The sequence below is a fragment of the Heliangelus exortis genome, chromosome 17 (assembly GCF_036169615.1).
Source record: "Heliangelus exortis chromosome 17, bHelExo1.hap1, whole genome shotgun sequence".
NCBI lineage: Eukaryota > Metazoa > Chordata > Aves > Apodiformes > Trochilidae > Heliangelus > Heliangelus exortis.
In genome coordinates this window covers 10,765,153-10,790,655 of record NC_092438.1, presented here as the reverse complement: position 1 = coordinate 10,790,655, position 25,503 = coordinate 10,765,153, and the positions used below count along the sequence as shown (strand labels likewise).

Below are 25,503 nucleotides of genomic sequence, written 5' to 3'. Positions count from 1 at the left end.
CACCCCCCCGCCTCTATCGATCCCGGTGCTGCGGGCGGCAGCGGGCGGGGGACGAGCAGCTGCTGTTCATGGCCGCCCTGCTGGAAAAGCACCGGAGGAACGGGGAGGTGAGGACCGGAACCCCTCCTCCCTCCCCCCCCTTCCAACCCCGTACCGCGACACCCACTCCACCCCACACCTCGGTACCGGACGCCCTCCGCCCCGGGGACGCAGGAACCCACCCTCCCCACCCGCAACGGCTCCCGCCCCCTCCTCCCACCGTTAGTCCCACTCACGGCTGAGCCCGGGGCGGGCGCGGACAATGCTGTCGGTACCGGTGCTCACGCGGCGGCAGGGCCTGGCCCATGCCCGGCGGCGGCTCCGTCACGGCACGGTGCCCGGCCCGCTCCCGCCGCCGCGGCGCTGCCCATGGCGGGAGGACGGCAGAAGGGAATCACGGGGGTCAGGGCTGTGAGGGATGAGGTTGGCGGGAGGGGGAAGGGGAGGAGGTACCGGTCCGGGAAGCGGCAGTGACCGGGGGGGGGTAGGTGTCGCGCGGCCCTTCCCGCGGCGCGCTACGTCACCAGCCCGACATCCCGGACCGACGCGGGGCCGCCCGCCGCGCACGCGCCCCGCTGGCCCCGCCCCCCGCACGTTACGTTACGGACGGAGGCACCGCCCCGCCCCTGCCGCGCGCCGTAACGGGTTACCGGCAGCCCCGCCCCGCCCCGCCTGAGCCCTGATTGGCTGAGAGGGGCGGGAGAGAGCGGAGAGAGGCGGCGGCTGATTGGGCGGGAGGAGAGCGGAGAGGGGGCCTCGGCGGGGGGGGGGTGAGGGGTGAGGGGGTTGGGGGTGGCCCCTGAGATGCCTGAGGGAGCGAGGAGGCGGGGAGCGACCGCCCTCTAGCGGATGGGAGGAGCGGGACAGCCGGCACCGGGTGGGGAAACTGAGGCACGGGGGTGGGGAAATGAGGCACGGGGGTGGGGAAACTGAGGCGGGGGGGGGAAAGTGAGGCACGGGGGTGGGAAAGTGAGAAATGGGACAGGGAAACTGAGGAAGGGGATGGGGAAACTGAGGCACTGGGGTGGGAAAGTGAGGCACGGGGGTGGGAAAGTGAGAAATGGGACAGGGAAACTGAGGAAGGGGATGGGGAAACTGAGGCAGGGGGGTGGGGAAACAGGCATAGGGATGGGGAAACTGAGGGAGGACATGGGAAGCTGAGGCAAGGGATGGGGAAACTGAGGCACAGGGGTGGGGAAAGTGAGGAACAGGGATGGGGAAACTGAGGAAGGGAATGGAAAAACAGGGAGGAGATGGGGAAACTGAGGCACGGGGGGGGAAACTGAGGCAGGGGACGCATCGGGTGCAGCACAAAACCATGGACACTGAGTCGGGCCAGGCACACGGGCGTGTTTAAACCCCCCAAATGACAGTGAAGTGTGAGGAGGGGATGGGGACGGGGGACACTGCCCAGGCAGGGGACACCCGGGCTCCACGTGTCCCCCGTCCCCCTCGGCGGGGGTGGGCTCAGAGCAGGGTGATCTCGCTGGGCGGCAGCGTCAGCCTCTTCTCCCGGGCTCCCAGCAGCATCTCCATGTGTGCAGCCACCACTCGGCACAGCTCCAGGCCCTGCCCGGAGAGGGGACAGGACGTGGGTGACAGTGACACCGCTGCGGCCACCCCGGCAGGTGCGTGTCCCCGGTGTCCCCTACCTGCTCCAGCTGCAGCTGGGTGATGCCCTGCGCCAGGAGGTCACCCAGAGTGATCTCCACGTAGGGGTAGCTGGAACCGGCTGTGGGTCGCTGTGTCCGTGTCGATTGGATCTCCTTGAGAGAGAACTTGGCGATGGGCTCCTGGGGATGGGGACACCCAGGGGGTGACCTGGGGACCTCACCAAAGGGACTGAGGAATGGAGTGGGTGGGGATGGGGGAGCAGGATGGAGGGTGCCAGGGTGAGGGTGCTCTGGGGGATGGAGCAGCTCTGCTCTTGGGATGGGATGGAAGAGTTGGGGTTGTTCAGCTTGGAGAAGGCTCTGGGGAAACCTTAGAGCACCTTCCAGTGCCTGAAGGGGCTCCTGGAAAGCTGGGGAGGGACTTGGGACAAGGGCAGGGAGGGGTGGGACAAAGGGGAATGGCTTTAAACTGAAATAAAGGAGATTGAGATGAGATTTTAGGAAGAAATTCTTCCCTGTGAGGGTGCTGAGCCCCTGGTTGCCCAGCGAAGCTGTGGCTGCCCCATCCCTGGCAGTGTTGCTCCAGGTTGGATGGGGCTTGGAGCACCCTGGGCTGGTGGGAGGGGTCCCTGCCCATGGCAGGGGGTGGCACTGGATGAGCTTCAAGGTCACTTCCAGTTCAAACCATTCTGGGATTCCATGACAGGGCACAGGGTGGGCAGGAGAAGGCAGGCCTGGCCAAACCCAAGCACATTGTCCCCTGTGGCAGAGGGACAGCACTCCTGCCCTGCCACCTCGTTTCAGTGTGCTCAGAGGACCCTTGCAGCCCCCCCACCTACGTGGGTCTCCTTGCTGAGGAAGTTGAGGCCGTTCTGGTTGACAGCCAGGATGCAGGGCGAGACGATGGCGTTGTTGCTGCAGCTTTGGATGTAGAAGAAGGATGAGCCAAACATGGGGCAGGCGCTCAGCAGCCCTGCAGGGGGGAGGAGAAGGGCTCAGAACCCACTGCCCCCAACTCCTGCCTGAGTGTAGGGCTGGGGATCAGGTGGCCCTGCCATGCCACCACCTTCCTGTCCCCCTGTCCTGCTGGCTGCTAGCATCATATTCCCCAGAGCTCTGGGTCCTCGTTGGGAGGACACCATCAGCACTGCACCCCCAGCAGCACTGCATCTTCATGAGCTTGGGGTCCTCATTAGCATCTCCTCCCCATCAAGGTCTCCTCCCCGCTCACCCAGGAACTGTGCCCGGGCCTGGTGGGCGCTGAGTGCCTGGGCTTGCTCCATGTGCTGTGTCACCAGGTGGAGCCAGGACTGAGTCTTCAGCAGGTGGAAGAGCTGCGGGGGGACATAGTCCTGCACCTCTCGCCTGTGGGGAGCCGGAGGTCAGGGCCACCTCTAACCAGTGGTTCCCACACCCCGTGGGACCTGTCCCTTTGGCCCCCCCGTCCCAGCCGTACTCGGTGGGGACGTGGTGGCGGTCCTTGGCTCGGTGCTGGAGGGCAGCCAGCTTGGCCACGTGTGGGAAGTGCTGCTCTCCCAGCCTCGCCGATGGAAGGACAGTGAACAGCCCCTTGAGGTAGTCAGGGAGCACCTGGGGAGGGGGACAGAGCACAGGGACACGGCTTGGGGACGGGGGATGCTCAGGGAAGGGACACAGAAGTGGCCCCAGGGGAGCTGGGTGGGGTGGCCCGACCTGGTTGTAGTGGACGGTGACGTAGAGCTCGTTGTCAAACTTGAGGGGTTGGCTCCAGACCACGCGGCGGCACCAGAAGGTGTAGGTGGGGTCCCGGCGTTCAGTCTCAGCAGCCACATCCAGGACGTATTCCCGGCGGGTCAGTGGCCGCACGCTCTGCCCTGCACCATCCCCAGAGCCCGAGTGTGGCCACCACGTGTGACACCCACAGGTGGCATGGCCATCCCTGTCCCCAGCAGCCCCTCACCTCCATCCATCACCACGAAGAGGATGTACTCCTCAAAAGCTTCGGGGTGCTGCAGCCCCATCTCCCTGCACAGCTCCTCGATCACATCCAGAGCCACCTGGGCACGGGGAGAGTGGAACAGTGGGACAGTGCCACCTCCCTCTGTCCTCAGAGCCACCAATATGTCCTGCTCTGGGGCTCATCCCACACAGCTCCCCAGGGAAGGGATCTCCCTTTCCTGGAGAATAATGTCCCCCAGCTCGGGGACAGCCAGGGGGTGCAGGTCCCCACACCCACACCCCACATCCGGGGGTCACTGAGCCCCCAGCCCCCTCCAACTCACCGAGCACGTCTTGATCTTGAGGTGCCTCTCAATGCCACCAGGCAGGAGGAAGAGCTGGCGCTTGGCGCTGCGTCCAGCCTGCATGAGGGGACACATTGGGGCACACAGGGGACCTTTGCACAGCAAGACCCCAGATGACACCCCAAATCCCCAAGCTATCCTCTCGGAACCATCCTTAACCTTGCCTGTCCTGCCTGGGTGAGCCATCATGCCCCCCACCCCCCCCCCCCCACAGAGCTGTATCCCTGCTGGGGACCCCTGAAAGCTCAGGGCACTCCTAAAGTGGGGAGTATACTTTAGGGAGCAGACCCCACAAAGGATTGGGCTCTCTGCACCAGCAAGGGGGCATCAGCTGAGCTCCAGGAGGGCATCCCAAGCCCATGGACAGATCCCAAGGCCATCCTGAGCCATGAATGGATGAGAGAACCTATAGGGGGTGATCTCAAACCCACGGTGGGGATCTAGAACCTCCAAGAAGGATGTCAAGCTGGTGCCAACCCTGCCCCGTGTCCCATGGGCACCCATGAGCACCCAGCCTCACCACCATGGCCTTGAGCTCCATGCTGCTGGGAAAGAGGCTGCGGCCACCAAACTGCAGGGTTTTCCTCAGGTTTTGCTCACAGGCTTTGGCGATGCCTGGTGGGGACAGGTGAAGGATGGGGGCTCTGAGCCACATCTCCAGAGCCCTGTGACACCCCTGGGTGTCCTCACCCACCATGGGCAGTGGCGTGCCCAGCCCCTACCCTGGAAGGGCAGCTCCGGGTGGCTGCTGGCATCCTGCAGGAAGGCCAGGAGGAAGGGCTTGAGCACCTCTGAGCACTTGTAGTAGGCAGCGAGGATGTAGAGCAGCCTCCAGCCCTTCTGGCAGCTGTCCCTGTCGGGAGGACCAAGGACTGAGCCCCCAGGGAGGACAAGGGTGGCTGCAGTGCCACTGGGGCAGCTCAGTGTCCCCATTGCCAGGCTCTGCACAGGTGGCATGGGTGCAGGGACTCACGGCTTGGAGCTGGTGTTGTTGGTGACCTGTTTGATGATCTGGCAGTACACCTCATCCCGCAGCACCTCGTGCTCTGCGCACAGCTGGGGGACAAGCACGGGTTGCTCTGCTGCTGGAGGTGTCCCCAGCTGCCACACTCCTGCCCAGACACCCCCAGGACTCGCTGCCCCAGCACAGGATTTACCTTGAGGATGGTGCAGACAGCATCCAGCTCTGTCTGTCCCCTAAGAGGGTGATCTCCCATGAACTTCATCACAGCTGGAGACAACAAAGCCATGTGGTGACACAGCTCACCCTGTCTCTTCCCAAGGGACACATTCCCCTGAGTGCAGGCAACATCCCAGGCAACAAGGGGCAGTGGGACCAGAGGAGAAACCCCTATCCACAGGCCACCCCATCTGCCCATTCCAGTCTTATCCCCACCCTCCTCCAAGGATGGGGATAGGGATGGCCAAGGGGAGGGGGACAGGGCACTGGTGCCCCCACCTACCTTGGAAAGCCTCAGCAGCAAGTTTGCTCTTGCCACCATCCACAAATTCGATGAGTGACTCCTGGATAGGGACCTGGAGAGGGAGAAGGTCACCTTCCGTGAGTAGCCAGAGGGGATGGGCTGGGGCTTGGGGTAGCATTTGGGAACCTCTCAAGCACATCAGGTCTTTGGGGGTACCTGCAGGTGACAGCAGGGACACCCCAAGGCACCCTACTTCCCCATACCTTGGTGAACGTCAGCATCTCCAGCACATCAGACACATCACTCTTGTCCTTCATCCCACCCAAATCCCTGGGAGAAGGATGAGGGATCAGGTGAGCACAGGTTGTCCCCACCATAAGTGTCTTCATTATGGGGTATCCCCATCAGAGGATGTCCCCATCCCCCCACCAAGCACTCACGTGGTCCCTCGCCGTGCCCCACGGAAATACCTCCGGGCAAAAGCCATCATGGGGCAGGTCCCCACGCCAGCCCCAAGCTGCTCACCACCATCTCCTTCCAGACCCTCCGTGGTGGTGGTGCAAGTGTGGGACCCCTGCAGAGCAGAGCAGAGCAGGGTGGTGGGCACCGGGCACAACCCGGCACCGTGACAGTGACAACCTTGGGCCAGAACCCACCTCAGTTTTCCGGTCAAGCTCCTGGGCCACAGCAGTGGAGGCCACGGCCACAGCCACTGCTGCTGAAGCTGCCACCTTGCCTGGCTTGTCCCTGGGCTCCTCTTTCCTCTCCGCTGGCAAATGGACAAAGTCGGGGGCAGCAACGGGCTGGACGTACTCGGTGGGGAAGAGCCCTGACCTGCCATGGATGGCCCCAAACTTCCACCCTGTGACATGTAGATGTTGGGCATGGCCCCAGGCTGGCAGCCCTGGGGGTCACCCCCTGAAAAGCCTCTGCCTGCTCCCTCCTGCACCCTGAGCCCTTTCCAAGCCCAGGGGGTTGGGATATGAATGGTCACAGTTTGATGCTGCTCAGGGTAAAGGTGCAGAGCAGAAGCCACAAAGCCCATGCCGTTTGGGCAGCTCTCAGTGCCACCCAGGGTGGGCACTGCATGCCAAACATCCCACTGCCAAAAAGAGCCCAGATCATCCTGCTGTGGGGTGGCAGGACAGATCCTGCTCTATGCCCCAGGACCAGGAGGGGACATGGCTCAGGGCAAGAGATGCACACCAGGGACACACAGAAGGACAAAATGGCACCCACCAAAATCCTGGGTGCCCGTCTTCAGCTCCTCCAGGTACATCACCTTCTTGCGGACCACACAGCCATAGTATTGGTCTGCAGAGACATCAATGGGACATGGGGTGTCACAGAATGTGATGCCAGAGCACAGCCACCTCCAGGGCTGCTGGAGACATCAGGTCCTGCTGCCCCCATGGAGGGTGTTTTGACATGGGGGGCTGCTCACCACTCTCAAGGTGCTCCAGTCGCTGCAGGTGGATGATGTCCCCTTTGTGGAAGCTGAGCTGGCCCCTGTCCTCTGGGCTGTAGTTCCTCACGGCCACCACATACTGGGAATCCTGGACACAGGGTGGGGCTGGCACAGCCCATGGACCCGCCCACACCCACCACCCACATCCACCACATCCCACCCAGCACAGGAGCTTCAAGCATCCATGGCCACAGAACAACTCCAGGGTATTCCCCCCAACCAACAGTGGTCCCATTTTCAAGGTCTGGCCCCCAGGACATACCCCCAGCTGCCCCCCCAACCTCAGGGCACCCCCCCCCCCCACCTTCCTGAGCTCCGTGATGAAGTGATCAACCATAGCCTTGACCTGAGGGGCTTTGGGGGAGAAGAGGATGAGCTTCTCACTGCTCAGGTTGAACTCCAGCATGTTCCTGGACGGGGTGGTGACGAACAGCACGTCGGCGTAACTGGGGCAGGGCAAGGGGAGGCTGAAACACCCAGCACCCCAGCACCCATCCCTACCCCGACCACCCAGGCTCCTCATCCTTACCTGTACGCCCGCAGCACCCGCAGCTGCTCCCCGGGGACGTTGGTGCCCTTCACCACCCGCAGCAGCTTGACACCCGTGTGGGACACAGCCAGGATCTGCACGCCTGTCCCCACGCTGCCCTGTGATCCAGGACACCATCTCAGCTGGGGACACGGGGCTGTGCTGTGTCCCCCAAGCCTGCCCGGTGGCTGGATCCTCACCGTGGCAGGGAAGAGACGTGAGAAATAAACCTCACAGCCATCCCGGGCGGCGGCGATGATCTCCCTCTTGACACTCTCGGTGGCCACAGGGCTGAAGGAGTCCAGTTTATTTTCAGCTGTGGGGAAAAAATACCCCTTGGTGAGTGTCCCCCCTCCCCAGGGAGGATCCATATACATTCAGAGTGAGAGCAGGATTGCTCATGCCCCTCCCAACTCTGGTGGGATCATGAGGTGACAGGTCCACCCCCATCGGGCACCCCATAATTCAGCAAGCCTGGATGAGACCTGACACAACTCATGACTTAGTGCAGCACTACATCACTAGGAGCTCATCATATTTGGATGCAAAATTCTCCCCCAGCTTTAAGCAGAGCCAGTTGTGGCTTAGAGATGACCAGGAGATGAGGATGGGCAGAGAAGTGGTGGGTGTGAGATCCCCAGATTTGGGGTCCCCAGGTGTGAGCCCCCCAGCCTGGGGGTTACCAAAGAGGGATTTGAGGCGGAGTCGCTCCTCCTGGCTGATGCGGATGCAGGTGTCAGAGAGGGTGTCGTTGAAGATCTGGAGAAGGGGGTTAGGAGCAGCAGGGTGTGGGGGGGGAAGCACCCCTCTGTGCTTCCCAGCCTCACAGGCTCCCAGGGGACCCCTTGGAGGGACCTGGGGGGGAGAGCTCGGTGCCTCACCTGCCGGAAAATGAGGTCGAGCAGCAGGGGGTTGTTGATGGTGTCCTTGGGGTAGAAAACCTGCCAGGTGGGAGAGCAGCACAGCATCACCCACCCTGCAGGGCCTCAGGCACAGTGAAAAGACCCTGTTAACCCAGTAACACTTTGAAACCAGCCTGTCCCCATGTCACCCCCTCCCCACACCTCCTTGCGGATGTAGATTTTCCAGGGCACATTGTGATAGGTGTAGAAATCCTCACTGCAACTCCGGTGCAGCTGGGTCTGGACCTGCTGCCCCTCAGATGGGAGCTCCCGGGAGACAGAGACTGCAAAGGGATGGAAAGGTCTGCGTGTCCCTGGGGGGACCCACACCAGCCCCTCTTCGCTTGGGGAAACCGAGGCACAGGGGGACAGCTGTGGGGCAGGGAGGGTTTAGCTGGGCATGGCAGTTATTCCATGAGGGTGCTGTAGAGCTGGACATGCACCCAACCATACCATGCATCACCCAGTGCCACCAGGGAGGACGAGGTCCCCCACTGAACCCTGGACCCCCCAGTGCCACAGCTCTGCCCTACAATACCTGGGGGCCGGGTGGCCACCAGACGCCTCGTCGGTGCTCGCAGCTGGTACCTGCTGCTGGTGACTGGCTTCACCGTGGCCACTGTCTCCTTGGGCCCCTGTGAGGCAGAGAGGGGGCTGTGGTCGGGTACAGTGCCCCCCCTCCCGGCATGATACGGGGGACATGGGGTGACTCCATCCCTACCGCAGCCGCTGGCACCCGGGCTGCCGAGAGCTGCTCCTTCAGGATCTGCATGGCTTCCTCATGGGGGTCCAGCTTCTTCCCAAAGAGTTTGCTACAGAGAGAGCACCCCACACCCGTCTGCACCCCACACTGTCTGCACCTCACACTGTCTGCACCCCACATCATCTGCTCCCCCCATCACCCACACCCTGGCATTGCCTGCACCCCACATCACCTACACAGCATCAGGGCTGGCACCTGCACATGCAGGCAGGAGAAACCCACAGATGGGCAAGCGCCAGAGGGGTACCTGGGGGGCTGGGGGCCGCGCGGGGCGGGCTGGCACTGCCGGATGATGTTGCGGATGTCATGCGTGGGCCGTGGGAAGTGCTCGGAGTTGAGTCGGGAATGCCTCACCACCGTCTCACCCGGCCACTGCCGGCCCACGGGTGCTGCAAGGACAAGCACCTGGCTCAGGGGACACCAGGCATCGCCCTCACTCCTGAGACATGGCTCAGTCCCTTGGGTCCCCATTGCTGCCCCATTGCTCTGAGACCCCTTACCAGTTTTCTGTGAGTAGGGTCGGGGCTGGGGCGCACGGGCTGGCGTCCCGCCCGCTGCTCTGCCCTGCAAAGGACACCCTGCCATGAGTACCCAGCACGCTCAGCTGCCCCTACCCTGGGGAGCTGCCCCACAGCAAAAGTGGGGCACGGATCGACCCGCCCCATCTCTGCCCCACTGACCGGGGGTCTGGGGGGCTGGTTGGCATCTGCCCGGCGCTGCGGGGCCGGGACTGGCTCCACGCCTGTGTGGGCAAAGGGGAAAAGCTCAGCCGTGGAGTCCTGCAGCCCCCCACCCCGTATCAGGTGGGGAAACTGAGGCAAGGAGCTGTGTCAGGATGCAGGAGCAATCAGGGTGCTCACCTCTTGGCTGATGGATCTCCGTGGGTGCAGGGGCTCCGCTCCGTTCGGCATCGCCCCTGCGGTCCCCCCCTCCCGTGCCCCCTCCGCCCTTCATCCTCTGGACGATGGCAGATGGCTTCTCCAGCTCCTGGGGGGCAGGTGTCAGGGGACAGAGTCCAAGATACCTGCACCCCCAAATGCCTCAGACACCCCTCTTACCCCATTGCCATAGGAGAGCACTGGGTCGAAGAGGCTGTCCAGGTACCGGTCCAGACCCTTCTGGCTGCGTGGCTCCCCAAATTCCGCGTCTGCTGGGAGATGAGAGGGGATGAGCTGCTGGCAGCAGGGTTTCCCTGGCACAGTGGGCTTCACTGGCACAGCCCCTCCAGCAGCCCCAGGGGGTGATGTCCTACCAGAGGGGTGGTACGGCTCAGCGGATGGCAGCGTGGGGGCCTTCACAGCCGGGGGAGGAGGCACTTCATCCAAATCCAAGCCATAGCCCAGCACTCTGCAGAGAGGAAAGATGCCACATCTCCCCCCAGGACTCCAACCCACGCCTCTGCCAGTACCCATCCAGCCCGGTGCTGGTGTTCCCCCCTACAGCAGGGGACACCTCCCTGCCCAGGTACCTACGCCAGGCTGTCCCTGCCGCGTCTCTCGGTCCCCTCCCATGCAACGAGGAAGCAGGACTTCTGTTTGGGAAAACCCCGGAGCAGCTCAAGGTCGGAGATGAGGTCCAGGACGTAGTCGTGGCCAGCCAGCTCAGCCCACTGGGCACCTGCCTTCATGGCTACAGACCAGCCACGCCAGCCCTCCACCAGCCCCCTGCCAACAGTGGGACACTGGGGATGGGCACAGGCTGCCTGTGGTGCCCCAGTTCTGCTGGGACACCCTGCCCACGGGCCAGGCATCCAGGCTCCCAGATCCTAGGGTCACCCAAAATGGCCCTGAGGGGAAGCTGTGTCCCACCAGTGGGTGGGTGGGTGTTGGTCCAATGGGTACCTGTGCTTCAGGACATTCCCAGCCAGGTCCTCACCCGTGCTCCAGGAATGGACAGAGCAGGAGAATTGGTCACCTAGGGAGGGACAGGCAGTGAGTGGGTCCTTTGCTGCCTACGGTGGTGGCAGGGTGGTCAAGCTTGGACCAACTCTCCCCACTGCCATGCCCCCATCCCTGCCCCACACCGTTGAAGCAGTGGAGGTCCAGTGCCATGCTGGCCTGCCGCCGGTTGGCCGTCCACTCCAGCAGCGAGGGCGGGAAGGTGCGGGCGGCCGCGGCGCCGAGCTGTGACTGTGCCATGGCGTGCATCAGCTTGCGCTGGCACACAGGCTTGTAGCCAGCAAAGGCGTAGTCAGAGACAAATCTGTGGAGAAAGGAGCACCCCTGGGCACACATGTTGGGCTGGCCAGAGGGATCCAGGTAGGATTTTGGGATAATTCATAGGCAGGTGTGCCCTGGGAACCAAGGAAGGTGCTCAGAGTATCTCTAGAGTGATCTGGGCAGTATCCCTGGCCATGTGTGCCAGGCTGGTCCAAGGGATTCTGGGAAAAGCTGAGCGTAATCCCCAGGGGACATATGTCAGGTTGGCCCTAGGAAACCATGGAGGAACCTCAGATCATTTCTGGAGGGATCTGGGCAGCATCTTGGGCATGTGTGCCAGGCTGGTGGGAGGGATTCTGGAGGAACTTGAGCATAATCCCTGGGCAAGTGTGCCAGCCTGGGGACCACAGAGGGACCTCAGAGCATCCCTAGCAGGATCTGGGCAGCACCCTGGGCACATGTGCCAGGATAGCATTGAGGAACCCTGGAGAAACCCAGCAGTGTCCCTTTGCATGCATGCCAGCCTGCCCACGAGGATCCCAGCCAGCCCCTGTCCCCAGCCCCGGCTCACTTGAGCAGGTACTTGTCGAAGGCGGCAGAGGGGGAGAAGGCGCTGAGGCAGGCGGCCAGCAGCAGCCAACCCCGCTCCTCGTTGTTAACGTTGGTGTTCCGCCAGACCTGGTTGGCGGCTTGTGCCAGGAGCTCGTCCCGCAGCCCCGGCATCGACAGCCCCTTCTGCACGATGTAGTTCCCGAAGAGGGTCTCCTGTGAGCCTCCCAGCCCCGGGTCCCCCATGAAGCGCAGGATCTGCCATGGGGACAGCAAAGTTCTTCGGCCACCCCCGGGCAGGGGGCGGGCAGGAGACCACTGTGCCCGATCCCACAGGATCCCACCTACCAGCTGGAAGAGGCTGAGCGCCTCGTGGCGCAGCTCCTCGTCCAGCCGGGTGAGAGGAGCCACCAGCGGGGCCGTCAGCATCCCGAACGCCGGCTCCTGTGGTGACACCCGCACCCGTGGCTACCGGGGCCCCCGGGGAGCTGGCCCCGCGGCGCTGAGCGTGGCATTGATGCTGCATAGGGGCTACGGGGTTGCGAAGGGGCTGGGATGCAGGATGGGGCTGGCAACTCCCCGGCAGCGGGGCTGGGATCAGCCTCCCGGCGGTGAGGCTGAGAGCAGGGATCCGGCCCCGGCGCTGTGATTCGGGACGCCGGGGACTGGGAAACACAGGGTGAAACTATGTATGGGGCGAAGAGGAGGAAAGGGGGGCAAAGCCACCGGGGATGGGGCCGGGGTCCCGGGAGCAAAGCCACCTGGTCTCCCGCCCCAGCGTTTCCGGATCTGCCCCGCGTCGGGCGTCCAGGAGGGCTCGGCGGGTCTCTCTCCGATAACCTCAGCGGGGTCCCCCCGGACTCTGGAGACGACAGGAACCCACGGGGAGGGAGGGAGGTGGCGGCCGGCTCCCCGTAGCACCCCAGTCACCCCGGATCCGGCCCCTCTCGCACCCCATGGCATCCCCGGGGCCAAAACCGGGGCCGAGCCCGGTGGGATGGTGCAAGGAGCCACCGGGCAGTGCCCCCGCGGGGCCCCTGGACCTAAACCGCTCAGCCACGACCGGGGCGCCGAGAACTCCCCGAAATCCGGCTGCCCACCGGGACAGGCTCCCCGCCGGGCCGCGGCGCACACCTTACCTGGAAGTGGCCCCGCACGTACTTGGCCATGGGGTAATCATTGATGTCTAGCGGGAGGGTGAGCTGGGAGTCGGGCTGCAGCGACGGCGGCGGCACCAGCACCACGCACCCGGCGTTCACATCCCGGGCAGCTACGGCAGAGCGGGCAGCTACGGCACAGCCGTGGGGATGGGAAGGAGGTGGGTGGGCATGGGATTCACTCACCCACAGCGGCCTCCAGCAGCCCCATCAGCTCAGCCGGGATCTCCAGGTGGGTGACATCCACCACCTCCCTCCTCGTCAGCTCCTGCCGGCGTGGCAAACAGATGCACCCACTGGCACCCATGGGTGCCCCAGCTGGCAGCACAGGGATGGGCGAGCACATGGCAGGGACAAGGGCACAGCAGCATGTGTGTCACACTCGTGTGCTCCCCAGTGCTGCATGCCTGCACACCATTACCTGCTTCATCCTCTCCTTCTCCTCTTCGGCCCGCCGGCGGGCATCCTCCCTCCTCTGCAGGCAGAGCAGCCGTGCTGAGCCCTCACCAGAAGGGAGGAAGACCCAGAGGCCGCAGGACCCCTCTAGGGTGCCACTGTCCCCCCAGCATCACCAGGCTTTCACCCCAAAGTGCCACTGCCCACCTCCCACAGGGCATGGAGGAGGTGGTGGAGATGGGATCGAGGGGGCTCAGGCTTTGGGAGTGCCTCTGTGCCTCCTCCACACCCATCACCGAGCATGCAGCAGGGTGGGAGCAGGTGCCCAAGACCCTCCCCTGAGATACAGCAGCCCCCACCTCACCTTGAGGTACCGCCGGCGGTTCACGTAGATGTGCACCAGCGACCTGAACTTGATGAGCGTGCGCCGCATGCGCCGGTACCGCTGCCTGCGGGAGGACACCCGTCACCCTCTGCCACCCACTGGTGCCCACCCCACCCACCACTCCCAGAAGGACCCCCACCTGGCCAGGTAGCCCCGTGCCCGGGTCTGCAGGAGGACGATCTTTCGGCGGAGGGAGCGGAAGCGTTTCTTGATGAAGAAGGTGCGAGCGTAGCGCTGGAGCGTGAGCGCGGCCAGGTGGTGGGCACGGGATCGCTTGCTCTCCAGTGACTGATACAGCTGCTCCTTCAGGAAGAGCTGGGGAGGGGGGCGATGCCATGAGCCCCTCAACCTTCGCCCCCCCTGCCCTGGGCATCACCGTGGTGGGATGATACCTTGCTGACACCGACGTAGTACATGCTGGGGTTGACGGGGCAGAGGCTCCTCAGCATCTCCACACAGTTGGCCCCGTTGGGAATGACACGTGACCACATGTCCACGAGGCAGCGGTACCTGGGGAAGCCCAGTGACACCCTCACCACACGGGACCCCACTGGGACACCAGCACAGCCCCTCCTGGTGGTGATGAGCACCACACCTGGGAGAGAAGCTTCTCCCAGGGAAGAGCAGGGGCTCCCAGGCCTTACTGTGGGGGGTCTCCCAGGGCCAGAACACCCACAAGCTCTGTGGTCTCCCCTCACCGTGGTGGTGGTACCCAGCCCCACACCTGTCGATGAAGACGAAGAAGGGGATGCGGATGGGGAAGCCCTCCTTGCGGATGCGGATGGTCTCCAGGATCCCTGAGTACCGCAGTTGGCTTCTGACCACATCGTTCTCAAAGAGCCCTGGTTCCTATGGGGAGAACAGGGAGAAGCCTCGGCGGTCACACAGGAAGACCCCTGCTCACCACGTGCCACCATGGTGAGGGCAGGCAGTGTCACCATTGGCTGGTTCTCACCTTCTTGTTGTTGGGTTTGAGGCAGCGTACAAAGAAGGGGTTGCACCTGCATTGGAGAGAGCCCGTTGGCCGTGGGGGACAGGGGACAAAGCCAGCCTGGCCACCTCAGGCTTGGGTCTGCCTGTCACCACTGTCATGCCTGTGCTTCCTGCCCTGACCTCTCCATCCTTTCCACCAGTTCCAGGAGTGACTGCTGGAACCTGGCAGCCACAGTGGGGGCCTTGTACCGCCGTGTTCTGGTGCTGCTCCTCCTGACCAGGCTCCTCTGCCGGGCCAACACCTGAGCGTGGCCGAAGAAGAGGTTGGCCACCACCTTGGGGAGAGGGGAAGAGTTAGGGAGGAGGAAGGTGGCACAGATCTCCTGGCAACTCTTCCCAGCCTGGCCACCACAGTTTTGCCCAGCCCTGAGTAAGCTGCATCCCCCATTCATGGCCAGGTTCCATGGGTGGGGATGCCAAAGCACAAGAGCATCCCAAGTGCCCATTTGTGCCACTGCTGGAGGGGTCAAAGCCCAGAGGAGCACCAGGTGGACCTGGAAGCATTCTCTGCTCCTAGTCCCCTTAGGCTCCACCAGTCGTGGGGGCACACACTTGGGGACATGAAATGTATGGAAAGGATTCTCTATAGCTGGTGTTTCCCCAGCACCACAAGGCCAGGCAGGGCCCTACCTTAGTCCTGCTGTTGATGAACAGGTCCAGCACATCCTGACGGACCTGGTCGTAGTTTTTATCCAAAAATTTGTGAACCTGACAAAGAGTGACACCTCATGGTGAAGAGTCCAGTGGCAAAGCAAGGGAAAGCAAGGAGCTCCAGGCCAGGACAATGCCCCAGGGCTGTTCCTCACCCCCAGGGGCTGGATCAACCCCATAAACCTCCTCTTTAACTCTTAACCCTTCAGGGTGCATCCCACTGCTACAAACCTGGTAGGTCACCTTCCCTGCGTAGTGCTTGATGGTGAACTCAGGCAGTGGCATCTTGGGCTTGGTGTAGAGTGGGTTCATCCCGTGGTGGTAGTGACACTTCTGCAGGAACGTGTGGTCAGTGGCCTGGGAATGAGACACAGGGGTAAGACACAGTTTGGGAGGTTCAGCAGCCCTGAGGATGCAGGGACCCGGATGGGGATGCCTGGACAACTGTCCAGACCCTGCTCTCAGGTCTGCCACCAAGCAGCTGCATGCTCATGGACATCTGCTGCTCCGTGCCTCAGTTTCCCCATCAGCAGAGAGGGTGCAACCACACTTCTCTTTTTCATAAGACACCAGTGAGGTGCATGTGTTTCAATAATTCCTACATAAGCAAGTTCTCCAGGAGAAGTTGCGCCAGTGGCACCAACCTCAGACCTCTTGGCTTCTCCCAGGTCATCCAGGGCAGCCCAGGAGCAGAGCAGCCCTGGGTCATGGTGATTCCCCAACCCCAGTGACCAACCAGTGCTGCCACCTTCCCACCCCTCACCTGAGGGAAGCAGCTCTGGTCATCGAGGATCCGGAGGATGCCGTAGGGCTTCTGGGAGATGAGGTCAATGCAGGGCTGGTTGTCACTGAAGGGGATCTCCTTCCACTCAATCTGCTCTCGGATGTATTCCTCCTGTGGGGCCAGCACTGGGTCAGCCCCACACCCCTGTCCCCACCGTGGTGCTCAGCGTGGAGCAGAGCCCACCTGCTCCTCCTGGAAGACAATCTTGTTGAAGAAGAACTGCAGGTACTCATTGGCATAGTTGATGCACAGTTGCTCGAAGCTGTTGAAGGTGAGGTCCTGCAAGAAAGAAGGTTCATGGTGCCTGAGACCCCACAGCTCTGGGGGGGGATGGAGCTGGGAGGGATCCTGCTGACCTCAAAGCCATAGATGTCCAGGATGGCGATGGAGAGGGCCTCCCGCCGTGGGTACACCAGCTTGTTGATGCGGTCTGTGAGCCAGCTGAAGAGCAGGGAGTAGAGGGTCTTGGCAATGGCATCCCTGGGTAAGGGTGAGAGGAGCAGAGCTCTGAAGCTCCATCACATCATGGGGTCAAGTTTTAACCACAGGAGAACCCAATTCTCCCCTTTCCTGGCCTGACATCTCACCTGCCACCCCATCCGTGGTGGCCACCTCAGGGCCAACCACCCATGATCCCACAAAGCCTCATTTTGAGTGTCCAAATACTGATTTTAGGGTCCCAGTTCTCATTGTAATTAACAAATATTCATTGGGAGGGTCCAAAGCTTTATTTGGACGGTCCAAAACTCTACTGATAAACTCCAGAGCCTCATTTTAGAGCCCAAAGCCACATCTCAGAGTCCACAAATTTCTTGTTTCTAAACTCCAATCCTGCAGCTCCAAAGCCTTGTATTTATGGTAAAAAGGCTCTGTTGTAGTTTGCAAAGCCTCCTTTTTAAAGTCCAATGCCACATTTTTAGTTGCCAAACTCATTTTTAGGCTTTCAAGGTCCAAGCTGCATCTTGAGTGTCCAAACCCTCAAATTTAGGATCCAAGCCCTTCTTGTAGCCCCTCTCTTCCCTCTACCTGGCATCTACGGCGCTTTCAACAGTCAGTGGGGTGTAAATCTTCTCCCGCAGTGCTTCCTGGTTGAAATAAATGAAACCAATGGTGTGATGGAGCTGTAGCACCACCAGCCATGGTCCCCATGGACCACAGACCCGTGTCCCCTCCTGCACTCACCGTCACCTTGAAGGTGATGGCTTTCTGCAGACCTTCAGGGGAGACCTGCAGTAGCTCAGCCACTGTCCGTATCTCCGCATCACTCACCACCATGGCCACCTCCTGGCAGTCAGACTGCAGGACACGGGGAGCTGGTGAGATGTGGTGATTCTTTCCCCCCACCCCCAGCTCCACTACATCCCAAGTTTTGGGGCGAGCACAACTTGGTTTCCCTTCGGGTACCTCGTATTTTTCAAAGTAGACGTTGCCCAGGTGGAGGACAGAGGAGAGGATGCGGAAGATGCTGTTCTGCTCCTCCAAGCTGAAGTTCAGCACCTCCATGGTGTTGAGCAGCCGATGGAAATCCTCTGCATCATCCTTGCCTGGGATCTCACAGTTCCCACCCTATCACAGCCCCCCCATGGTATCATCAGTGGGGCAGCACCCAGGGGTTTGGAGGGGGACACCCTGAGCAACCTCCCCATTCACACACTGGACCCAGGAGGACTCAGAAATTGACCAGCACCCCAGGTTTGGCCAACTCCCCCCAAAATGGGCAGTTAGGGGGCTGGGGGGACACCCTACCTGGTTCAGGTAGTAGTAGGTCTCAGCTCCCTGCAGGCAATAGCGCTGGCGCTGCTGGGTGGGCAGCCCTGCCAGCATCTCATAGAAGATGTGGTAATTGCGCTCACTCTTGGCCTGGGGAGCAGAAGATGGAGCTGGGGTGAGGGTGGCAGGGGAGGGCGGGGGGTAACAGAGCCCAGGACCCCCTTGCACCCACCTGGAAGACGACGCGGGACTTCTCCAGCAGGTACTGCGAGGTTATGGCACCGCAGATCAAACCGCTGCAGGGAGTGAGAGCAACCTGGCTGGAAACCTGGGTGCAGGCAGGGGCTGTTTCCCTCCCTCCCCCTCTGTGGCACCCTCTCCTGTCCCCATGGTCCCCCCAAGCACATGGGGAGTTCAGTGACAGTCCCCAGGGGCTCTACACCAGGGGTTTGGGCAGGGAGCTCCACATTCAGCTCCCAGCAGAGGGATGGAGCTTTGGCACCCTGTGGTGATATTGGTGGGGTGGGACAAGCCATGGGGACAAGGACCAGGTGGCAGCCCAGGGGACAGCATCCCTACCTAGGGACAGCCCACATTGCCCATCCAGGGGGCATTGCCTTTTTCCCACCAAGTTTTGTCCCTCAAGGTGTCCCAATGTGTATCCCAACCCAGAGCCAGGAGCAGGAGGGCTGGGGGCAGGGGGACACACACAGGGTTGGGGGTTGGCCATGTGAGGACATCACTTGGCATTACTTACTCCTCCAGAAAGATTTCCACAAACTTCCCAAACCTGCTGGAATTGTCATTCCTCACGGTTTTGGCGTTGCCGAAGGATTCCAGCAAGGGGGTCGCCTCCAGGATCTTCCACAGTAATGAGGAGAGCCATGGGGTCACCCTGACATGCCACAGGCTGTCCCCATAGCTAGGGGGCCCTTCTTGTCACCCTGCCACCCATGCCACCCTCCCTGCCACCTCTTGCAGACACCCATGGGTGCCAAAATTCAAGGGTCCCAGGACACTATGCGCCCAGCTCTGGCTTTCCATCCCTGTTGTCCCCCTGCAGCTGGGGTGATGTGGCAGAGGTGCCACCATGATGTTCAGTCCCCTTGAGCCCTCCCAGCCCACGTGTCCCACCCAGTACCTCTATCTGCCATGGTCCAGGTAGAAGCACAGGGACAAGAAGAGAGCAATGGAACCATGAGGAGGAGATCACAAGGAGGTGGGACAAGGTGGGACAAGGTGGGAGAAGGGGACAGGGACATCCCCAGGGCAGCACCCTACCTGCGGGGCAGTGCTGCGTTTCTGGCTGACGGCTGCCAGGTAGCGCAGGATCAACTTGGTGGCTTCAGTCTTCCCTGAGCCACTCTCCCCACTGAAACAGAGAGAGGGGACATGGCTGGGGCTGTCACCGAGTTGTCAGGGGGGTCCACCCACCCCAAACACACCCAGCACCCTGTCCCCAAGGCACCCATCAGCCCCAGGGTGCCCTGTTGACAGCCGTGTCCCACCTGATGACGATACACTGGTTGTGTTTGGCATCCATCACTTTGGAGTAGGCGACATTCGCGATGGCAAAGAGGTGTCTGGGGGAGGGGGACAACAGAGTGGGGGCTTTGGTGTCATCACCCGGCACAGGAACCCCCAAACATCCCTAAGCATCCCCACTGCTGCTCCAGGACCCTATGACCAAGGGTTCTCAGAGCCCTGGGAGGGGTGCTATAGGAGCCAGGGGTAGGTGACAGTGGGAAGGGATGTCCCTGTCCCCGTGGGGCATGCAGGGACACCCTGGTACTCACGGTGGGTTCTCTCCCAGTGCTCTGCCTTCATACTGCAGCACCTGCTCTGTCCCGTAGATGTTGTAGAGCCGGTACGGGTTCACTGACAACAGGATGCTGCCGATGTAGGTCTGCAGGACAGCTGTGTTGGGGGCTGCACAGAGCTGTCCCCATCCCCCACCCCCCCAAGGACCTTCCCCCAGGGTCTGCAGGAGATGCTGTGTGCTCCTAAACTCACGTAGACGAGCTGGCGCTCAAACCGCGTCCGGAGGTTGCTGAGCACTGTGGCTTCCTGGAGGTCCCTGGCATGGAGCAGAGGATGTGTTAGGGGGTGGCATAGGGACAGGAGATGTCTGCTGTCCCTAAGCATGCCCCCAGCACTAGGAGGCTGGACCAGACCCCATGGTTGAGATGGGGTGGGAACAGCCATGAGGTGTGTGGTGGGGTCTGCAGCTCTGTTGGGCCCCGTGGCACTGAGTGATGGGGGGTGGTGAAGGAGCTGGGGAAACTCACTCCAGCTGGGTCATGTCCTCCAGGCCGTCCTCCTCCTTCACCTCCTGATACCGTACGATGGGCAGGCTGCACAACGACTGCATCTGCACAGGGCAACCCAGCCAAATCCTGTTACTGCGGGGCTGTGCCAACCCCCTATGGTTGTCCCACCTGGTCACCAGCACCCCAAAACATGTGACCCCAAAGCAGGGAACCTTCAGCCAGCAATGGGAGGATCCCTAAGAAAGCACTCCATGGCCTCAAAATGCATCCCCCAACAAGTGTATCGTGTGTCAGGGGAGAGCAGCAGTGATGGAAATGAGGACAAGAGGCCACCAATATGTCCCTGGGGTCCAACCCAGGCACAGCTGCTCCTAATGAGCCCCAGTCCCACTCACTGTGGGCAGGTGGGAACAAGCAGAGGCAGCTGTGCCACCTCTATCACACCATCCCATGGTTCCCCCAAACCACATGGGGGCTGTAAGGAGCAGGCAATGGAGACCCCTGAGCAAAGTGGCACCTCCAGGAGGGATGGTGGAAGGAGGTCGAGCCATGGGGCTGGGGGCTGCTCCCTGTGGCCATGCCATGCACAGAGATGACAGGGACAGGTGGCACTCAGGGGCCTGTGCTGGCAGCGGGCAGGAAAGCGGACACCCCCCGGGTCAATGTAAGTGCCACCTGCACCCAGCCCAGCTGGAGATCGGGTCTCACCATTTCCATACACCAGAATCAAGTGTCCCTAAGGGGGCTGTGCACAGGGAGGGGGGAACACACAATAGGCAGTGACCACCCCCCACACACAGGACAGGACCCCCACCAGCACCTGGCACCTCCAAAGAAACTCACCCCCCACCCTTATCACTGCAACCCCCACCCCAGCTCTGCTGGCTTCATGTCCCTAGTAAGCCAACAGCCATCTCAACACGCCACCCAGGACCCTCTGGCCACCATTCTACTGCCGGCACCCCCTGGGGGCTCCCCACTTCCTCACTGGTGTTACCTTGGTGCGCCAGGGCTGCTTGGTGCCCAGATACCCCTGTGCCCAGGGGTGCCGGTCCTTCCAGCCAGCCCCAGGCGAGTGCCGGTTCAGGTATCGGGTGATGTCGGCTCCCCGCTGGCTCGCCCACCGCCGGCTACGCTGGCCGGGCAGCTGGGGGGGTCCCTGCTCTGCTGTCCAGGCGTCGGGCATCTCCCGCACCCGCACGACGTGCTGCGTGGACCAGTGCTGCTTGTACATGCGGGACGCGCGGCGGAAAGAGCCCAACCTCTGCACCTGCGGCGTCACCACGGCGTAGCGCCCCGCGCCCTCCTCCCCGGCCAACCCATCGCCCTCCATGGCTTCTGGGCCACGGCGTGGGGTGGCCGGTGAGCCAGGAGCTCGGCCGCGGGGTGCCGGGAAAGCGGCTCGACGCTGGAGTGAGGGGCTCCGGTTGCCTCTCAGGGAAGAGGGGAGGACGGGGCGTAAGGCGTCGGCCCAGCCCCGGCGCCCAGCCGGGGGGCTCGGAGGTCTGCGGGTGCTCCCGTCCCGCTGGGATGGGCGCCGGGGCCATGGGGGCAAGCGGGAAGAGGGACGGCGGGCGGGGTGTGGGGATGAAGGGGTTTGGGTGGGGGTCATGCTCTCCACTAGCAGAGATGCCAGGGACTGCCCCATGGAGGGGCTGCGACCCCCCACTTCGGTGGGAGATGGCCTGGCCGGGGGGGAGCGGGGGGCCATCCCGGCAAGGGGCTGCCCAATCCGCTGGATGAAGGCTTTGGGGTTGCTAGGAGCGGGGTTGGGAGGAGGGGGCACCCTGGCAAGACCCCGTGCTACTCCCTGCCAGGAGGGCAGCTCCTCATCCCAGGAGGGGCCCAGGCGGCGGCTGCCAGGGCGGGAGGTGGATGCCAGGAAGGGGGTCCTCTGCAGCGGCTTCACCGCCTTGGTGGGGGGCTCGGGGAGCCGGGGCCAAGCCTGAGGGAGCGGCAACCCGGGAGGGCTGCTCCGCCGCGATGGCCGTGGGGTCAAGGGTCTCCCTGACCCTGTCCCAGGCACCCCCAAACTCCTCCCCCCCGCCCCCGGTGAGCGAGGGGTGGCTGGAGGTGGGGCGGCGAGCTCAGAACCAAGCCGCCGGATGCTGGCCCCGAGGGAGGGGGATCGCCGCAGCCCCTCGCCCCGCACGCTGCCGGGGCGCTGCCGGGATGGGGGCGGCGATGGGGAGCGCCCGGGGTTGGCAAAGGGGTTGCGGAGGGACAGCCGCCGCACGACCCCCGGTTCTCCGGGAGAGGGCTGTCCCCGGGTTCCTGCCTGCGGGGAAAGGTCCCTGGTGGGAGATGCTCGTGGCGGGGAGCCCGCATTCTCCATCCCCGTCAGCCTACCGCTGGAGCGTCTATAGGAGGGCTGGGGGGTGCGGGAGTCCCGAAATCCCCCTACACCCCGTTTCAGGCGGCTGAGGGGCTGCGAGAGGGAGCGCTGGAGGAACTGGCCCAGGGGGCTGCCGCAGGCACGCGCTGCCGAAACGCGGCGTCCCGGGGCTGCTGCGGGGCTGGGGGCTGCCGGCGGCGGGGGCGGCGGGGGCTCGTACTCATCATAGTCATCCTCGTCACGGGTGGTGGGCAAGTGGGGGGATGGTAGGAGGGGGACGTCCAGGCGGTCTCTGCCAAAAATCTTGACCTGGGGCCGAGGGAAGAGCCTGAATTTCCTATTGAGCGAGAGCTTGGAGGAGAGGGTCTCCCGCATGCCCCGGAGCGAGGAGGCGCTGAGGATGGAGAAGGGATACTCCTTGTCATCCTCCTCTTCTTCATCCCATTCCTCAGGCTCTTCAGCCTCAGCGATCTCCTCCAGGCCCATGGCATAGGGGTTGCAGGAGGACTGGGCATGTGGCACCCACCCCCCTTCGCTGTACTGGATCCGATGCTCAGGGTACTCGCCCCCTGGGTACCCCTCAGCAAGGGGCTCCCCAAAGTCCTCATAGGGGTCTCCTCCATAGCCATAGGGCCCTACTGCCTCCTCACCGTACTCTGGGTCACTGCCATAAGGGTCGTAGAGAGCTAGGGGAGAACTGCCTTCATATGGCTCCTCATCCTCCAGCTCTGAGTAGCTGTAGGGGTGCCCTGATGGGTCACCCTCCTCCCAGACTCCCCCATAGTAGTCGTACTCATCCTCTGTCTCGTAGCCAGTGTAGTCAGCATAGGGGCTTGGCCCCATGTCATCGAAACCAAACCCTGATGAATATGGTGGGTTTTGGAGGTATCCTTCCTCCTCCTCAGTGTAGCCACGCCGGGGGCCATACACTCCATCCTCCTCGGCGTAGTCGTGCCAGGGACCATAGGTTCCCTCTTCCTCAGCATAGCCATGTTGGGGGCCATAACCTCCATCCTCCTCCCTGGTGTAGCCACGCCGGGAGCCATAGGCTCCATCTTCCTTCCTCGCATAGCCACGTCGGGAACCATAAGGTCCATCCTGTTCCTTGGCATAGCCACGGCGGCGGCTGTAGGCTCCATCCTCCTCCTCGGCCCACCCGTAGCGCGGTGCTGGAGGCTCCACAGGCGCACGCTGAGATGGCCGCCGGGACGGGCGCCGCACCAAGCTACCAGGCCTCTCCTGGCCGAGCCGCGCGGTGCTGGAGGCCGACAGCCTCCTGGCACTGGGGATCCGCTTCATGTTGGCCCGGTGCCTGAGGATCTCGTCCTCTGCAGGAAACGGCAGCTTCTTGGCTCCGATACGGGAGAGCCAGGCCGGGTCGGCCGTCCGGCCACCCCCCACCAGCCGCCCGCGCCGGGAGAGCACCTTCCTGGCCAGCCAGCCCGTGGCCGTGGCTGCCTTGCTCAGCACCTGAGCCCGCGGCTTAAATTTCCTTTCCGGGCGTCGGCGGAAGAGGGACTCATCGTGCTCGGCTGCCTGCTCACCCCCCCGCAGCAGCACGAAGGACGGCTTGGCTGGTGGGGAGCTGCTGGCTGCCGCCTCCTCCTCCTTCCTCTTCTTGCCCACACGCTTGAAGCGAACCATCAGGTTGGAGGTGGACTTGAGCACCGCCTTGTTCTTCTTCTTCTTCCTCTTCTTGGTGCTGTGCTTCTGCAGCCCCCAGAAGAAGCGGGATGTGTTCTTGAACTGCCCTTTCTTGGGCCGACGCAGCCCCAGCTTCTTGAAGCCCAGGAAGAGCTTTGAGGTGCTGCGGAAGCTCCGCTTTGCCCGGGCCTTCGGTGCCTCTGTCTCTGCTGCCACTGCTGCTGCCTCTTCCTCGGCCAGAGCTGGCTCCGTGGATGCTTTGGCCTTGCCCTTGGCCTCTGCACCCTTGGCCCCTTTCTTCTTCTTGTCAGCCGACAGCCCTATCGCCAGCTTGGAGGTGCCTTTCAGGTTCTTCTTGGTTGGTGCAGCATCACTCTCACTTGCCTCCTCCTCTGTCTCCACCTGCACCTTCTTCCCCCGGCCTGGCTTCTTCACCATCATCCCCTTGAGGGCTCCCTTCTTCTCCTTCCCCTTCTCCTCCTTCTTGGGCTCCTCCACATCATCATCCTTTGCCTTTTCCTCTTCCACCACCTCCTTCTGCTCCTCCGCCTCCACCACCTCCGACTCCTCATTTTCCTCCGCCTTCAGCAGCTCCGAATCCGAAGTCTCCTCCGTCTCGCTGGGCTCCTCCTTCTGGCCCTTCTTGCCATCCTTCCCTTTCCCTTTGCCCCCCTTCCCTTTGGCCTCCGCATCCTTTTTGGTCTCCCCCTTCTTGCCGGCCATCCTGGCAGTGGCGCCCACTCATGCTCCAGCCCCACCGGGGCAGCCCTGGGAGATGGTGCCCCGCACCGGCACGAGGCAGCTCCCAGCACACCGTCTGCTTCCCGACCCCGCAGCCTGCCCCGGGGGGTTATTTACCTGCACCCAGTTTCGCCGAGGCACGTACTGGTGCGTGGCTCCCTTGGCCGCCGGTGTCCCCCCGCTTGGCATGGCGCTGGGGCGCTGGGACGGCAGCCCCGGCGCAGCCCGGGGGGAGCTGCCTCTTGCGGCACCCGGCGCGGTGCTGGCGGCTGAGCTCCGGCTGTAACCCAACCGCCGGGGCTTGCGGCAGCATCAATAATGTAAGGGATGCTCCGATCCAGCCCCGAGACTTTTCCAAAGGAGCAGGAAAGGGCCTCCCATGGCGAGGAAAATCCCCCCAGGGCGACGCTGCAGAGGACGGCGCAGAGGCACAGTCACCGCCCCAAGAACTGGACCCTGCCGCCTCCATGTGCTCTTCCCTGGGGAAGCAGCCTCTTCGCCCAGCCAGCACAAAGTGGGACGAAGCCCAAGGACCCGTCTGCCACCACAAATCCAAACCACAGCACCAAGAGAGAGGTGACCACTTTGCAGAGCCCAGGGCACGCGCGGCGCCGGCACCAGGAGCACAGCCAGGGGGAACACCACAGAGGAGGAACCCAACACCAGACCAAACCCCACAGCCCCACTGGAACATGGAGGGGAGCCCAGG

The 25,503-nt window shown here is 62.8% G+C and overlaps 1 protein-coding gene and 1 long non-coding RNA gene across 2 annotated transcripts; one reads left to right on the top strand and one right to left on the bottom strand.

Annotated features, from left to right (window-relative positions):
* The first annotated feature begins 22 nt into the window (after positions 1 to 22).
* Positions 23 to 1,894, top strand: LOC139804195 (uncharacterized). Its single transcript, XR_011729301.1, has 3 exons — positions 23 to 107; positions 1,567 to 1,667; positions 1,756 to 1,894. It is a non-coding gene; the product is annotated as an uncharacterized lncRNA (long non-coding RNA).
* On the bottom strand, positions 1,497 to 24,776 carry MYO15A (myosin XVA). The gene is made up of 63 exons (XM_071761163.1): positions 21,072 to 24,776; positions 20,093 to 20,175; positions 19,818 to 19,881; positions 19,601 to 19,710; positions 19,313 to 19,387; positions 19,086 to 19,176; positions 18,562 to 18,665; positions 18,037 to 18,100; positions 17,841 to 17,954; positions 17,499 to 17,660; positions 17,277 to 17,390; positions 17,121 to 17,179; positions 16,451 to 16,574; positions 16,278 to 16,373; positions 16,074 to 16,205; positions 15,542 to 15,667; positions 15,290 to 15,367; positions 14,780 to 14,934; positions 14,622 to 14,667; positions 14,391 to 14,515; positions 14,059 to 14,176; positions 13,806 to 13,981; positions 13,646 to 13,730; positions 13,307 to 13,360; positions 13,072 to 13,153; positions 12,868 to 12,998; positions 12,077 to 12,172; positions 11,751 to 11,986; positions 11,044 to 11,222; positions 10,862 to 10,934; positions 10,493 to 10,684; positions 10,273 to 10,367; positions 10,079 to 10,170; positions 9,881 to 10,007; positions 9,701 to 9,762; positions 9,521 to 9,584; positions 9,268 to 9,409; positions 8,979 to 9,069; positions 8,796 to 8,892; positions 8,420 to 8,541; positions 8,237 to 8,296; positions 8,039 to 8,114; positions 7,556 to 7,671; positions 7,356 to 7,474; positions 7,131 to 7,272; positions 6,803 to 6,914; positions 6,598 to 6,672; positions 6,015 to 6,220; positions 5,799 to 5,932; positions 5,622 to 5,688; positions 5,398 to 5,470; positions 5,092 to 5,165; positions 4,908 to 4,990; positions 4,657 to 4,787; positions 4,455 to 4,549; positions 3,914 to 3,991; positions 3,592 to 3,688; positions 3,345 to 3,505; positions 3,109 to 3,242; positions 2,884 to 3,017; positions 2,492 to 2,625; positions 1,692 to 1,832; positions 1,497 to 1,608 (listed from the first exon to the last, which is right to left on the bottom strand). Exons 1-63 carry the CDS (start codon positions 24,774 to 24,776, stop codon positions 1,507 to 1,509), a joined length of 10,485 nt encoding a protein of 3,494 aa, XP_071617264.1. The 3' UTR covers positions 1,497 to 1,506.
* Positions 24,777 to 25,503: the final 727 nt, after the last annotated feature.